Here is a 15,294-nt window from a genome sequence, read left to right as displayed (position 1 = left end):
AATTTATCAAATTATAGTGAAATAATTTTTAGTTAAGACTTCTATATCTTTTCAGTGAGCATAAATACTATATAATAATTTCCCAAAGTTTTTCCTTAGAATTATTTGTAAATAGTTTTGCAATTTGTTTTGGTCTGGTTAATCATTTCATCTTACCAATGTTGTTCTTTGTGGTGTGTGTGTGTGTGTGTCTCCATTGTTGTCTACATGGTTCAGGGGTGTGTGCAGATGCATGTGTGTGCACATGTGTGTGAAGCCAAAGATCACCATTTGGGCATCTTCCTTGATTGCTCTGAGACAGAGACTCTCACTGCATCTCGAGTTTACTCATTTGGCATTTTCTTTTCTCTGCACGCTCCAGCACTGGGGTGCAGGCATCCTACCGTTGTTCCTGCCCCTCCCCCCAGCCAGAGCTGGAGATGGAAAATCTGGTGCTCATGCTTGCATCCCAAACACCTTACCAAATGCTCTAGCCCTGTTTTGCTTCTTGAGTCTGCAATCTGATTTTTAGCTGACTTAACTTCCCCAATCATGTTCTAAACTCAATCAAAATACAGTCCCCTAGATACCTTGTTCCCTGGAAGGCCGACTCCCGTGGGGTTTGAGCCCTCTCCTTCCTGCAGAGCCTGAGCGATGTGTGGATCTGAGTAGACTCCGTTATGACACAAAATCCCTCCTGAAGAGTGGTTCAGAACTTGGCCGCCCATCCACCTTCACCATCGCCCCAGCCTCATTGATCCCAACCACCCAACAGAGGCTCAGAGGATGGGTCTGAAATCCCGGTTGAACATTTCACAGCAATGGGTACCTGGGCCCTCAAATTTTGGCAGCAAGATATGAAAAGCTCTTCCTGTCCACTTGAAAACTTAGCTAATTGATTTTCTGGACATCATTCTCCTGGAGGGCAGGGTTATTTTTCAGTGCTTGAAAAAAAAAAACTGTGGAAAATGTCATCAGGCAATAATACCCAGGGAAACATGGGCCTCCAGCTACATTTGGTTGGGAAGTGGTAGCATCTCATATGCAGAGCATTGACCCATTTACACAGGGTCTCAGGATGGAGTATAGACACAAATGTGTAGTTCCTGCAAGGAAAAAATCCAAAGCGACAGTCTATCGGGACTCTATAATGTGGAGTTTCAGGAGAAAGCTTAGGGTATAGCAAAGAAGAGTGGCAGAAGCCAGGCTCACCTGCTATGGCCAACAGGGTAGGGCCTGGGAGCAGCAAGTCTCCTGTCCCTGGGAAGGAGATTTTGAGAGCTCACCCTTGGACACACTGAACACTGTCTGCAGCAGAACAGGACTGTTCTGCAGGTCCATGTTCTGGGGACTTTTTGCTTTTGAGCCTTACCATCTGCTGTGCTGTAGAAACCTGACTTACTGGCTAGCAACGAGGGAAGCTTTGAGTCCCAAACACTAAACACATCCTGGGGTTTTTTCTTTCCTGCCGTCCTTGACAATACTCATGGAGAAGCAAGAAACCCAACCTGAATTTCTTCATGTCTCAATCTCTTGCCAGAAATTTCTGGATGCTAAGGGAGGTGTTCGATTTGCTCTCTTTAGCAGCCCCTGCCGCCCGATATACGCACATGCATACTCAAATACACCATTGACAGGAGGCTCTGCCCTTTATTGAGGATTTCCAGGAACTGACGTCAAAGGGCCTCTTTGCCATTCCCAGCCATTCCCAGTATCCAATGCTAGCTCTACCTGAGGGTGTAACTTGTCGCTAGTAATTACTCACTAAGACCTTGGTCTTATTGGTTTTGTTGTGGGTGGGTGGGTGTGTATGTGTTGTTTTGTTTTGATTTTTTTCTTTTTTGATTGTTTTACATTTTTTTGTTTTGGGTTTTTTTTTTTTTTTTTCCTTGAAAGACAGAGAGTGAGTGAGAGTGCATACGTGAAGTTGGGGGGGTAGGGAGGTAGGGAGTTGGGAGCGGGGAAAGAATATGATCAAAATACTATATGAAAACATATTATGTAAAAAATTAAAGTAATAAACAAATAATTTTTAAAGACCCCGAGTTATTGTTTTCATGATCTCAATTAAGTCTTAGTTTTAAACACATTAAATAGTGGTCATGGGGTTATACCAAGCAGCGTATGGAGCTTTTTCTCTGCTAATACCTTCAAAGACCAGAGTGCATGCTGAGCCTGGAGGCTCATGCTCCCTACCCTAGCATATGAGAGACAGAGGACAGGGGACTATGTGTTACATAGTGAGACTACTAAAAGCAAATAGGGGCTAGAGGTGAGCTCAGGGTAACCTGAGCTAGTAGCTCATATGTGCAAGGACCCATGTTTCACCCTCAGCCCTGCAAAGAGGAAAAAGAGGAGCTCAAAGCAGGTTGCTAGTGTCAAATTCAGTGTGCACTTAATTTTGTAGGTGAGTACGGCAAAAAGAAAAGCCTTAAAACCAGAGCGTTCTACACTACCACTCACAGGAGCTGTCACACCTTTTACCCTCGGTTCTGACTTATTTCCTGCTTGCTTATAGCCACAGCAGCCCTCAGAAGCCTGAGGTTTGCCCAGTTTCTTCCCGTGTGAAAGCCTGCACAGTCTCTGCCACTGGCTTTATGTTGGGCACGGCTGCTGTAGAGGCTGCCAGCCTTTGCACTGCCTCCACCATATTATAATGCGATTTTCTTTTCTTCAAATCATTGATGACCATCTGAAGTTGAACCAACAGCCGCATGCTGCTCCTTCCACACCCAGCTGCTTGAGGGCTAGGAATGATTAGGTACACCATTGTGTCCGGCGTTCATCATTCCCTGATGGTGATATGAACAGTAGTTGTTTTGCATTTAAATGTCTATCTCTTAGGCTGGGTATAGTGGTGTGAATCTGTGATCTCAGTACTGGGTGTGGTGAGGCAGGAAGATTGTCATGAGTTCAAGACCAACCTGGGCTATAGAATGAGCTCCAGGATAGTCTGGATGAGACTCTGTCTCAAGACAACAACAACCAAAAAGTCTTTACCTGTTCGCCAGTGAAATTCTGAATGAAGGTCATGTCTGTGGAATTAATGATGGAGACCTGAAATTGCAGAAGTGAGAGAGTACGTCATGCAACAGAATCAGAGAACTGGCTCAGAAATAATTGCAAGTTAAATCATTTAAAATTCTCATGAAGCATAACAGTTGGTTAGCCCCCAAGCATAATCTTAGTAAGAGGAGATTAACCTTTTTAAACAAAGAGCATGCTTATGATTCTAGTAAGGAGAAATAATTAAATGCAAGGATATGGGCAATGGTTTGCATGTTGGACAGTTAATTTGTCTGAGCGTTATTTTGTTCTAAACAAATATGTGTACATGATATGTACTTATGCTATTGTGAAGACTGATAAATGACTCTTTGGGATATCCACATAAAAAAGAAAATGTCACTTTTAATTCTATTTAGCCAAATACAAACTTACAAATTGCATATTGTCTAAATTATACTTTATTTTAATTTTTTGAGGCAAGGATTCACTTACAGCTTAAGGTGACCCGGAAATTCCTGTGTGGCCTAGGTTGACCTCAGATTCTGGTGGTAGCATAATAGCACCATCATGCCGTCTTAAATCCTTGGGCAACTACATGCATATGTTTGCGTGGGCACAGTCTAACATGTGTGAGTGTGCATGTGGAAGCCAGAGGTCAACATCAAGTGTCGATCCTCAGGAGACACCTACTTAGTGCTTTGAGTCAGGATCTCTCTATGACGGGAGCCTTGACAGTTGAGCTAATCAGACTAGCCAGAAAGTTCCAAGGGTCAGCCTGTTTCTACCTCCTTATTGCTGAGATTACCATGTTTGATTTTTGAACATGGGAATCTGAGAATCACATTTGGTCTTTGCACTTGCACAGCAGTAAACACTTAACAGAAGGAGCTATCTCCCTCATCCTGTGGTCTTTGTGCATACCTTTTTTCTTACGTCATGGTAACCAGCTATGATGGGCTTAAACAGTGTCCATCTCCAACCTGACACTTCAGAATGTGGGCTTGTTTAAAATACCTTTGTAGGGAGATGCATTAGCATTAAGGACCTGGAAACAAGCTTATATTTTAGGTATTGTCTAAATGCAGCAACACGTGGCTTTGTGAAGGAGAAAATACAAATATAGGAGGATTTTTGCAAAAAAAAAAATTAGGCTTCACAGGTATCCCCAGAAACCAGGCAATTGGTGTAGTTTCACTTGTGTCTTTTGGGGTTCAGTAGGGAATCGGCACACTCCTGCAGCAGCAACTCAGTAGTAAAGGACATTTTAAATGGCCTAAAGTTAGATGGGGGAAAACACTTCAGAGCACATAGGACATGTCTGGACTACATCTTAGTACTCACATATCCAAAGTTCTGCGCTCCTCTTGGAATCCCAGCAACCAATTCTGGGGATGAGAAGAGTCATTTAGAGGGGAACAACATGCTAATTAATTAATTAGTGTGTTTATATATGTGTGTCCATGTGTGTAGGGGGTGCACATGTGTGCAGGTGACAAAAAGGACAGAGTAGAGCCTTGGGTGTTTTTTCTTCAGGAGATATCCATCTTGTGTTTTTGAGAAAGGCTCTCTCACTGGGACTTAGTGCTTATGTAATTATTTCAGCTTGCCTGGCTGGCCAGTGAGTACAAAGATCTGTCTGCTTCTGCCTCCCCCACTCTGGAATTACAAGCACAAGTCACCACACTTTCTATTGTAGATGGGGGTCTGAGGATTGAACCCGGGTCCTTATGCTTGCGTGAGTTGTGCTTTACCAACAGAGTCATCTCTTCAGCTCCCAGTATATTTAGCTAGTTAGCAGTCAAATGGTAAAGACAATAGCGCTTTATAAATGAGTAATGCAGAGGGTAAAGATGGCGCCTTGCAAATGGTGACGTAGAGTGTTACAGGTTGGAAATAGGGTTTGCGGTTGCTTTCTGTTGGGTGTTTCTTTACAGATGACAGAAAGCAAACAAGCAAAATCACACTTTGAGCTGTTGCAATTTGCATACTAGACAGCATACACCTCTGCCTTTTAGAACATCCTCCTGTCTTTGCAGGTCTGCATGTGACTTAAAGGTAAACCTTTCACTGAGGCTTTGCTAACTTCTGCTATGAGGGCATTTTTTATACTGCCACAGGCCACAAAGGGGCACCCATAGAGGTTCAACATGATGAGGCCCATCTGTGGGCCAGGCAGCAGGCCAAGGATTCCATGTTATGCATCCACATGTAGAGTTCATAACATTATTTTTTTTCTTCTACTTGTTCTTCTTTGTCTTGTTATCTATCTATCTATCTATCTATCTATCTATCTATCTATCTATCTATCTATCGGTGTGTATATGCGTGTGTGTGTGTATTGGGAATGTGCATAGCCATGAGTATGTATATGTAAGACAAAAGTTGACATCTACTATAATCTTCTATAATTTTCCACTTTAGTTATTGGAGACAGGGTCCCTCACTGAACTTGGAACTCATCATTCAATTTAGACTTTGGTCATTGAGCCCCAAGGAGCCCCATCTCTGCCCCCTGGTGCTGGAATTACAGACTCTTGCTGCACCTGACTGTCTTACATGGGTGATGGGGGTTTGAACTCAAGTCTTCACTCTTGTGCAGCAGGCATTTGCTCACAGAACCACCTCTCTTGACCCTGAAGTTCTCTTCCATGGAGCTCCCCAGCTTGTCTTACTGATAATAAACATGAGTAGCCATAGATTCTTAATGGTCTAATAAGATGTTTGAGATGTCTTTGATGATGCTTTTATTTTACAAATCTTCAATTCACATAAAGTCTAGGTATTTTTGAAATCCAATGAAAGTTACTGTTATGTTGATAAAATGGTTATAAACCCTCAATCATTTCCTTCGGTGGGGGAATGAGTGCTATTTTGGAGAGCTATGAAAAAATGATACCATGTTATGAAAGAAATCCATTCAACATTCTTTATAATCTTCATTGAACCATTAAGCCAGTAATTGTAAGATGAGATTTTTTTTTAAGCCACTAGTCGTTCATATCTGTCTCTGATGGCCTCTAAGCTACTGATTCTTTCTATAGCTAATTGCTGTGCTGCTTTATCAACGTATAGAATGACATTATTTAATCCTTGCAAGGATCTTATGATCCTATATTTTAGAAATAAAGAAATGGAAGCCCAGACATTAGATAGTTTGTCTCGGGTCTTTTAGTTAGTAAGAATGGCTCCTAACCCTCTGGGGTTAGTGAAACGCCAATGGTCTGGATTCAAGGTCTGTGCCTTTTGCTGCTACAACATGCTGTACGTAGTGTTCTATTTTTGAGGCATGGTCTTTCTGTGCAGCCCTGGCTATTCTGCATCTTGGTACGTAGATGAGGCTGGGCTTGAACACATAGAGATCCACCTGCCTCTGGGATTAAAGGAGTGCTGGGATTAAAGGAATATGCCACAATGCTTGGATTAATGTACTTGAAATTAACTCAAATTATATCTATCAAGATACTTATTTTTAATCTTTTATGAGCAAAATGTTGTCTACTCTTTAGAATGTAGACAAATAACAATAAAACATAGATCTTATGTTCAGTAAACTAGATGTGAACATAGCTAGGAAAGAAAAGTAATGGAAAAAAAAGGTTTCATTAAGAATTAGCCTTTATTTAAAGAAAATCATTCTTTAAAAGAAATCTGGTTATTTTAAGCTTTCACTAAACTGCAAAAACAATTTATAGTGAAATTTTCCTTGTACGTGTAAATATGAAACTACTAAGAGATCTGTTATATTCCATAAAGAAGGCCATATTTTATTTGTGCTTAAACATCTGTGCGTTATTCAAACTCATGTAATAGGAAAAAGACAGCTAATGTTTCTACGAATCAAGATGAAAAATAGTAAATATTGCCTGGCAGTTTACTCACTCAGTCAATATTACTAGTTAAGTAAAAGCCTATCTGGTTTTCCTGTGAATATAACATGTATTTTTTATGCACTGTTCAGAATGATAGTTCAGGGCATATGGTTTTTATGTTATCCAGAAATAAGCAAATGAGAATCGGGGAGGTTGTGATATCCTTAAAAATACTGTCAATCAAGTCAGAATGGAGACAAATAGCAATGAGACATAGACCTTGTATTCAAGAACCAGATGTCAGCATAAAAATATGATGCATCATGCTATTATTCCCAATAAAATTTAAATGAAATGAGCAGTGTAGTTTCCTTCTTTTTGTTTTATATTGTTTTTGCTTTTCGTCTTAAATATTTTATAATTTCTGCCCCCTGTATTTTGGAAACTTCTAGAGCTCCGTGATCCATAAGCCCCAGTGTGAGCTGCGTCCTGCCTCCTTTTCTCTAACCCAACCCCAATAGGCATCAAAGTACAAAAGTCTGGCCAGTCAGATGAATTCCTTCACTACTCTGATATTTTATATGAGTTAGCTTGAAGAAATTATCCCTTAGTCCACAGCTTCTTTCATTCTTCTTGGTCCTAACCAGTGGAAGTCCTTTATCCTATGCTTAATACTTTATACTAGCACTGGTCACAATGTTTAGGCAAGTGTGGTGGTTTGAATAAGCGTGGCCCCCATAAAGTCATGTGTTTGAATGTTTGGCCCATAGGGAGTGGCCCTATTAGAAAGTGTGACCTTCTTGAAATAGGTGTGGCCTTGTTGAAGTAGGTGTGGCCTTGCTGGAGGAAGTGTGTCACTGTGGGGGCGGGCTTTGAGTTCTCCTATGCCCAGGCTCTTCCTATGAGGAGGACAGTCTCTTGCTGCCTGAGGATCAAGATGCAAGCTCTTTCTCTAGCACCGTGTTTCCCGGAACGCTGTCATGTTTCCCGCCATTAATGAACTAAACCTCTCAGCTTTAAGCTAGCCCTAGTTAAATGTTTTCCTTTATAAGAATTATGGTGGTCATGTGTGTCTTCACAGCAATAAAACTCTAAGACAGCAGATGCTCTGTATCTGTCAGACCTATAGTGTAATCTCTGAAATTAAGGGCAATTTGTTTACTTCTGCATCCTCAGCACTTAGCAGATCCTGGCACATGGTAGGTACACAAAAAGTCTGTAGCAAATGAATGGGTGTCAAAGATCTTAGAGGACCAGGAAAATGAGACGACACAGGCATTGATAGACAGAAGCTGAAAAAGGAGTTGCGGAAATGACATTAGAAAACTGGCCTAAAAATTCAAATACTGTGGGAAGACATGGATATAGGACTAGAGGTTTGGAAACAGGATGCCCAATGAATGCTGTCTGTGACACTGGGGATTAGTTTATTCTGATACGTGAGACTGGGCATGTCTAATGGAGAAAGGCAAACGATGTTGCCATGTTGGGGTGGAGTCGGGGGCAGAGGACACCTGTGATTGCCATGCTATAAATTAAGAGTGAAAAGTCTTGATTTCACACTGGACTGTTACGCAGGTGTGGCTGTTGTCTAAGTCGCTTAATCATCTGTCTGGTTTCCATTCATGTTCCTGGGCAGCTTTCCCCACATTTAATTGCTTAATTCGACTTTATAGGGATTGGAGTTTTTGTTTGTTTGTTTAGGTTTTTGAGGCAGGGTTTCTGGAACCCACGCTGTAGACCAGGCTGAGGAACTGGTTCTTAGGAAGTTTGTTGAAACAAAATGCTGTGTCGATGTGTATATATTTTCTACAAGATGTTATCATACACATATAAAAATATGCACCCACATTTCATCTATATAAATCTTTGTATAGCAAATCAATCATATTTACAGTAAGGCTTCTATGTCATTTTTTATTCCCCAAGCTTTTAAAATGATGTGAGTTCAGTAATGTCTCTGACCTTGCTGCGAGTCCCCAGTGAATTCTCCGGCAGCAACCGAATATCCTATATTAAAGAAAAGAAACAAATGAATTGCATTTGATAAGGAATGAGTTCCATCTAGAAAAAAAATGAAACCGCTATCATGATACTATTTTTCCCAGAAACCTGTACAAACATGAGAAAAGTTAAAGGGTCTCTGAGAGGAAAAATAATAGCAGCAGTAAAAAAATTTTGCAACAAATTCCCAGCTATAAAGAAGATCTGCCACATGGATCCTCAGCAGAAACATGCCCCCAAAAATTCAGATTTTCAGGTCATCATTCAGAGCCTGAATTCATAGCGCCCTGTAAATGGAAGAGGTGGCTGTCACACTTTAAAAGCTACAAATTCGTCACCATCAAACTAATATGAAAAAAAAAAAAGCTTTCAAAGGCTACCAGGTATCACCAGATTAAGTCGGGACAAAGAAAATTGCATGTGCGTTTAATTTGCTTGCCTCTTGAGAAACTACAGATAATCTGGAGCAATGGTTCTTACCAAGGTAGCTGTCGTCGTAGGAAGCTGGAGCCACATCTGTCTGCTTTTCTCCTGCCAGTTTTCTTAGAATATCCTTGAATGAGTAATTTGCAATGATATCTGCTACGCTGACAGTGATCACCTGACCTGTGTTTGGACAAATTAATACATCATCTGAATAGGTGCAAGCGACAGGGTCTTGTTCAGCAAACCTGGACCCACAGCACACATTCTTGAATGCTATTGAGGACTTGGTCCCTACCTGCCTCCAGAACTGACAGACTGGGTATAACAAACTACCCAGTTTGTTGTTACTGGGTAGAACTTTCTGCTCTACTAGAAGGCCAGAGATGAGTGGCTATGCTTTATCCATTCTTCCTGTACTTGAACATATACACACCACCCACTCTGCCTTCAAATGATAAATGCATGAAGAAATAAGGATGTTCGCAAGCGAAGTTTATGTTTAAATTTGTATTCTAGAGTTGGGGATGGAGTTCATTTCATAGACTGCCTACATATCATGCATGAAGCCCTGGGTTCAATCCCCAACCCAACGTGAAACTGAGCAGGAAGTAGGGAGACACATGCCTTTAATCCCAGCATCTAATTCAAAACCTGGTATAACTTTAATAAATTCTTGGTAAAGAATGAGTAGTAGAATGCTTTAGAAATACCATTTATGTAACAAAGTACAAATTGTAATGATGCTTAAATTAAGAAAGTGAGCGCAGGGGGTTGTGGTGCCCCTTGCGAAAATCCAACATTTGATGCTGCATCTGCTCCCTGTGTTAGTAACAACAGGCCTGCTTTCCCGCTGATATGGAACATACCTTGCCAGTAGAAGCTTCCAGGTCCTCCCACTATAAGGTCTCCATTCTGCAAAACAGAAGCATCAGGGGAACATGTGGACAAGAAGCCAAGTGTTTTAAAGAGTGCAGAGTCCTTACTAACAAGCACTGCTCCAACAATTTGTTTCTCGTAAAACTACACTTAAAGAGATCCCTATACCTGAGGCCTGAAGGTCGTTTTCTTTCCTTTTTTGCTTCCAATTACTTTGTGTGTTCTGTTAAATAATTTTAATCTGACTCAGGCCCTTTGACCCAGTTCCCTTGAGAACATATAAATTCTGGGTAAGGGGAATACTGGAACTGAGCAAGGCATTGAGTTTGAAGCTTAATTGGTATGGTCTTTGGGACACCTTAGCAACAACAACAAAGAATTAATTCCAATTATTTTCAAGGCAACAATAATGTCTTCTTTTTTAAAAATTATAGCTATGGCCAGCAAGGTGGCTCAGTGGGCAAAGGCGCTTGCCATCCAGCCTAAGAAGCGAAATTTGATTCTTGTGACTCATGTGGTAGGAAAGAACTGAGTCCTCAAAGTTGTTTTCTGAGCTCCCTTACACAATAAAATAAAGTATTGTAAAATAGTTTTTAAAAGAAATCTGTAAACCTACCCCCTTTCAAAAGAAAAAGCAAAAAAAAAAAAAAAAAAAAAAACCACCAGATTAGCAAATGCAATCTGTAACTCGCAGAAAAATATCAAAGCAGGCCATCATAGAAAAATGCAATGAAACAGAGCATGTGTTTATGAAGTTTCCCCACACTAATTTCAAAAGCACAGAATCATTTTCCTTCATATGTACATCAAATGCTCCTTGCTTTCCATGGGGATATGTAAATTTTAATATGAATATTAAATCAAAGCAGCCGATTACAGCTGAGCGATAAAGTGAGTGATGGATTTATAGATTCTTATGATCTTTTTTAGAAATAACTTCTTGAGATTTGCATTCAAAAATGATTATTGCCAGTGGTGGGGAGGGAGCGCTTCTTCCTCCCTCTCATATGCTTTCCCATACTCTTGTCATGTGCATGCATTTATATAGAAATGGTGATCAGGAAAACAAAACAGAAAACTTCAAAAAGTTGCCGGATATGATGCACTCCCAAAGCCTCTCTGCTTATTTCTGTTTGGGGGTTGGGGATGGGGATGAAAGACAGAAAACAATACAGTAATAGCAATGACAGGAAAACTCATCCCACACCACATGCTGAGACCATAAGAGTCACCTTATAGAAGTCCAGACTAAAGCCTGCTTGGCAGTAACCTTGGCCTTCAGGATCAGCATTACCTGGAAAGAGCAAAACACACACCTGTTATGGTGTCATTTCTGGGAAATATTTTAATAAATAGTACAGTTTATTCCATTGTTTCCCCGATATACCATTGAATTAGAGAGACCACTTTGTGCTTGATTTTTAAAGTGCAATTTGAGAAATATTGCCTATATTTCCATGTATTTTCTGATCCTGAATATTGGATTCAGGCTGCAGCGAGATCAGCTCGAAGGGTTATGATATCAGGTCTGTTGAGCCCAGGACACACAAGCCATTCTCCAGTTGGGGAACACATGAGAGGATGGGTTTATGTTGGGGTATACACTCATATTCACTTCCAAAATAAAACCTCCAATTTCTGACTGTGTCCCCAAATGTCCATGTGACAGTAATGTCTACTTAGCCAATAACTGACGAGTCTGCCATTTCTACAGTGACAATGTGAGAAGATCATTGGGTGTATTCTTTCTACAGAGAATGCTGGGAAAGATTTCTGTTTCATTCTGCATATAGCTCAGCCTGGCCTCAGATTCTCTATGTACCTGAAGCTAAGCTTGCACTTCTGAACCTCCTGCCTGTGCCGCCAGAGTGCTGGAATTCCAAGTGTCAACTCCTGACAGTTGCTGTAGTGCTGGAACCAAACCCAGATACTCATGACTGCTAGGCAAGTACTCTACCAACTGTCCTACATCGCCAGTGGTTTAGTAGGAACATAATTTTAAATTATATTAGGCGAATTTGAAAATTGTATTTCTGATTCTAGTGATCTCACAAAGACATGGCAATACTAATGTTGGCAGAAGAGATGCCCTCCAGTAATGGTTTATTTTCTATTCTCTCTGCTAACTGAAGAGCCAGTGAGGCCCTGTCATACAGTGTTATAAACTATAGGCTTTATAATGATCATATGGACTCCAAGGATATCATTATCAAAAACCGCAGATCATTAAGATCACACATTTACTCTCTATAACCTGCATTTGCACGAAGTCCTACAACTCCTAACATATTTGAGCTATAGTCAAAATGTAGTTAAATTGAGGGTCTCAGCCATTATGTAGTTAGAGAAGAACATGCTAAGAATCACACATATCTTACCAAGGATATAATTCAACCAATACTACAATGAGACAATAAGAAAAGGGCAAACACTGCTGCAGGAAATTCTGGCAGACCGGGCACGCCTCTGTTTCCGAATGTCTGAAATGGATCTGCTCCTTCTGGCTTTCTAGAGCACTGTCCATTTTATTTCTTCCAGCCAGGTCACAGTTTTAGCTTCTCCTTATGAATTCTGTGAAGACTCCCTTCCTTCCTATTTGCTTTGGGTTTTGTTGTTGTTTGTTTGTTTGCTGAGAGAGGATTTCATGCAGCCCAGGCTGCCCTGGAACCCACCATGTGGCAGAGAATGGCCTTGAGCTCCCAATCTTCCTGCCTCTACCTCCCAGTCCTGGGATTACAGACACACATCACTGCTCCTGATCTTACTACCTTTATGTTTAAAATACTTATATCTGGACACTAGCCCAAGGGGCAAGTCCCATGAAAGTCTTCACTCACTCAGAAAGTGGGACAAAAGGGAGGACATACTATTGGAACGCTAGATGAGAGAAGCATGGGAGAATGGGGAAATAGAAGCATCCAGAGGGTCCTAGAAACCTATAAGAAGAACATTATGATGGACAGATCTGGGCCCAGGGATCCTGCTCAAACTATGGCACCAGCCAAGGACAATATGTGCAGTAAACTTCGAACCCCTACCCAGATCTAGCCAATGGACAGGACATTCTCCACAGTTGAGTTGAGACTGGGGACTGACTTTCACACGAACTCTGGTGCCCCATATTTGACCATGTCCCCTGGATGGGGAGGCCTGGTGGCACTTAGAGGAAGGATAACAGGCTACCAAGAAGAGACGATACCCTATGAGCATATACAGGGGGAGGAGTCACAGTCATAGGGGAGGGGAGTAAGGGGAAAATGGGAGGGAGAGAGGAATGGGAGGATACAAGGAATGGGATAACAATTATGTAATATGAATAAATTAATAAAATATATTAAAAAATAAAATAAAATACTTACCCCATACAATGTCTTTTACCAAATTTGTTCCTTCATCTACAACCATATGTTATGATTGACAGTTATGAATTTTATAAAGCTTCCTAAAAGCTCATCTTTTTTCAATTTCACCTATATAACTTCAATTATGGAGTTGTAATTTTCTAGAAATCCAATGGTATGAAATTTATATACATTCAGAAATATACACGAATGGATGATATAGCCTAGGAGAACCCATGTGGATTGCATTGGTTATATTTAAGAAATGATTTATGACCACACAAACCTTCTTTTGAAATTGGTTCTTTATTTTTAATACTGTAAATTAATTATTCAGGAGGGAAGAAACCTGACCGTTCTTTACTTTAAAACAGGACACTGAAAAAAATAAAGAGTCTCTAACTGAAAACAAGTCATTGAGAAAATAATCAACTTTCAGTGTTTGTTTTAAGTGACAATTAGAGAAGACTGTGGGTTCTTTCCCTACAAGTCTGGTTCCCTTTTCTCATTGATTTATAATTTATGAAGCCCAAAGGAGTTTTTCTTCCTGGAACCTCGGAGTGTCTCTAAACATTACACTCACATTATAAACTCAGGAATCTGGGGCGGGGGGGGGGGGGGGGAGACAGGGGGAGGCGTTCGTTTTCATTCATTGCCAATGGTTAACTGCCAGAGTGAAACTGAAGGGCTGTGAGAGCCTCCCTCACCTGAATTGTGAATGGCCATAGAGCAGAAGGCCATAAAGCAGAAGGCCATAGAGCAGAAGGCATACCACTCAGACGAACGAGCAGGCTACTGCCCACATTGTTCATGGTGCCCCCAGGTCTGTGCTGTGGAAGTAGTACAGGACACTTTCAGATCTCTTTTGAAAAAGATACTGCTGACATTCCTGCTTTGTGATCCTGACCATATGCTCATGAACAAGCAGGCTTTGTGTTAGTGGGCTGTGAGCTTCTCAGCCATGACAGGAAGTCAGGTCTTTGGGTGTTGAGGAGGAAATGTGAGTATATGAAAAGTGTAGGTATACCCTAAGGCCAACAGCTCCTAGTGAACTGTTGCACTGCTCCACCTGAGCTTGGTTTCACATTGGCTCTGCATAGTTCTACCTGGGAAAACAAAAGAGTAAAGAAATCAGCACAAGGATGTGCCCACAGAGCTCAAAATTCTTGGGTACTATCATTTATAGTTTTTAAAAAATGGGTCACTCTCATGCTGAAACAGGTACCTCACAGGGTGAGATTCTGAGTCTTATACAGGCCCTAGGGTCACAAGGACACAAGGCATAAGGGCAGAATGAGATGTAGTGACAGATACTACAGGTTAACTTCTCGACAGCCAGAAAATCCCAAGTCTTCAGAGCTAATGGCTATATGAAGGATGCCATCATTTGCTGTTGTAAAGAAGCATCTCCAGCAAATCAGGAAGAATAGAATATTAATAAGAAAGCTAGTATTGAATTTCTTTGGTGTAATAATGTTGGCCTCTTACCCAGTGTGGATTACGGCCACTTCCCAGCTGTTACTAGTGTTGGCAATTCTTCCTGTCCCCACTCCAAATGTCTTCTGCTAGAAAACCCTTCCTGTCACCCTTCCTGAAGAGTTTCTCTTCTTCCTGTCTCTCCAGACTCAGTCTGCTCCCTCACCTCTTCCACTGAATAGATACATAATTATTTATTTATGTAACATTTTCTACTTAATATTGTATTGTGAGTTTATTTGTTTTGTCTTATTCCCTCTTGCTCCCACTAGGATGTCGGTTCTTTGGACATGATTAGTTTGCTTTCTCTAGTTTCTTGATACACCCCATCCATACAGAATACTTGGTGCCAATATGTTCAGTAAACATGAATG

General features: G+C 40.9%; 1 protein-coding gene across 1 annotated transcript in view; it reads right to left on the bottom strand.

Moving 5' to 3' along the window:
- Positions 1-15,294, bottom strand: part of Itga8 (integrin subunit alpha 8) — a 174,661-nt gene that overhangs the window by 123,111 nt on the left and 36,256 nt on the right. The window contains exons 5-10 of the mRNA XM_051151312.1: positions 11,336-11,397; positions 10,094-10,139; positions 9,282-9,407; positions 8,763-8,807; positions 4,330-4,373; positions 2,980-3,036 (exon numbers count right to left, since the gene is read on the bottom strand). Of these exons, the coding sequence (XP_051007269.1) occupies positions 2,980-3,036; positions 4,330-4,373; positions 8,763-8,807; positions 9,282-9,407; positions 10,094-10,139; positions 11,336-11,397 (380 nt within the window). The remainder of the gene's footprint in view (positions 1-2,979; positions 3,037-4,329; positions 4,374-8,762; positions 8,808-9,281; positions 9,408-10,093; positions 10,140-11,335; positions 11,398-15,294) is intronic.

This window comes from Acomys russatus, chromosome 9, assembly GCF_903995435.1.
Source record: "Acomys russatus chromosome 9, mAcoRus1.1, whole genome shotgun sequence".
NCBI classification, from domain to species: Eukaryota; Metazoa; Chordata; class Mammalia; order Rodentia; family Muridae; genus Acomys; species Acomys russatus.
Note: the sequence above shows the minus strand (reverse complement) of the source record. Positions and strands in the feature narration are given on the sequence as shown.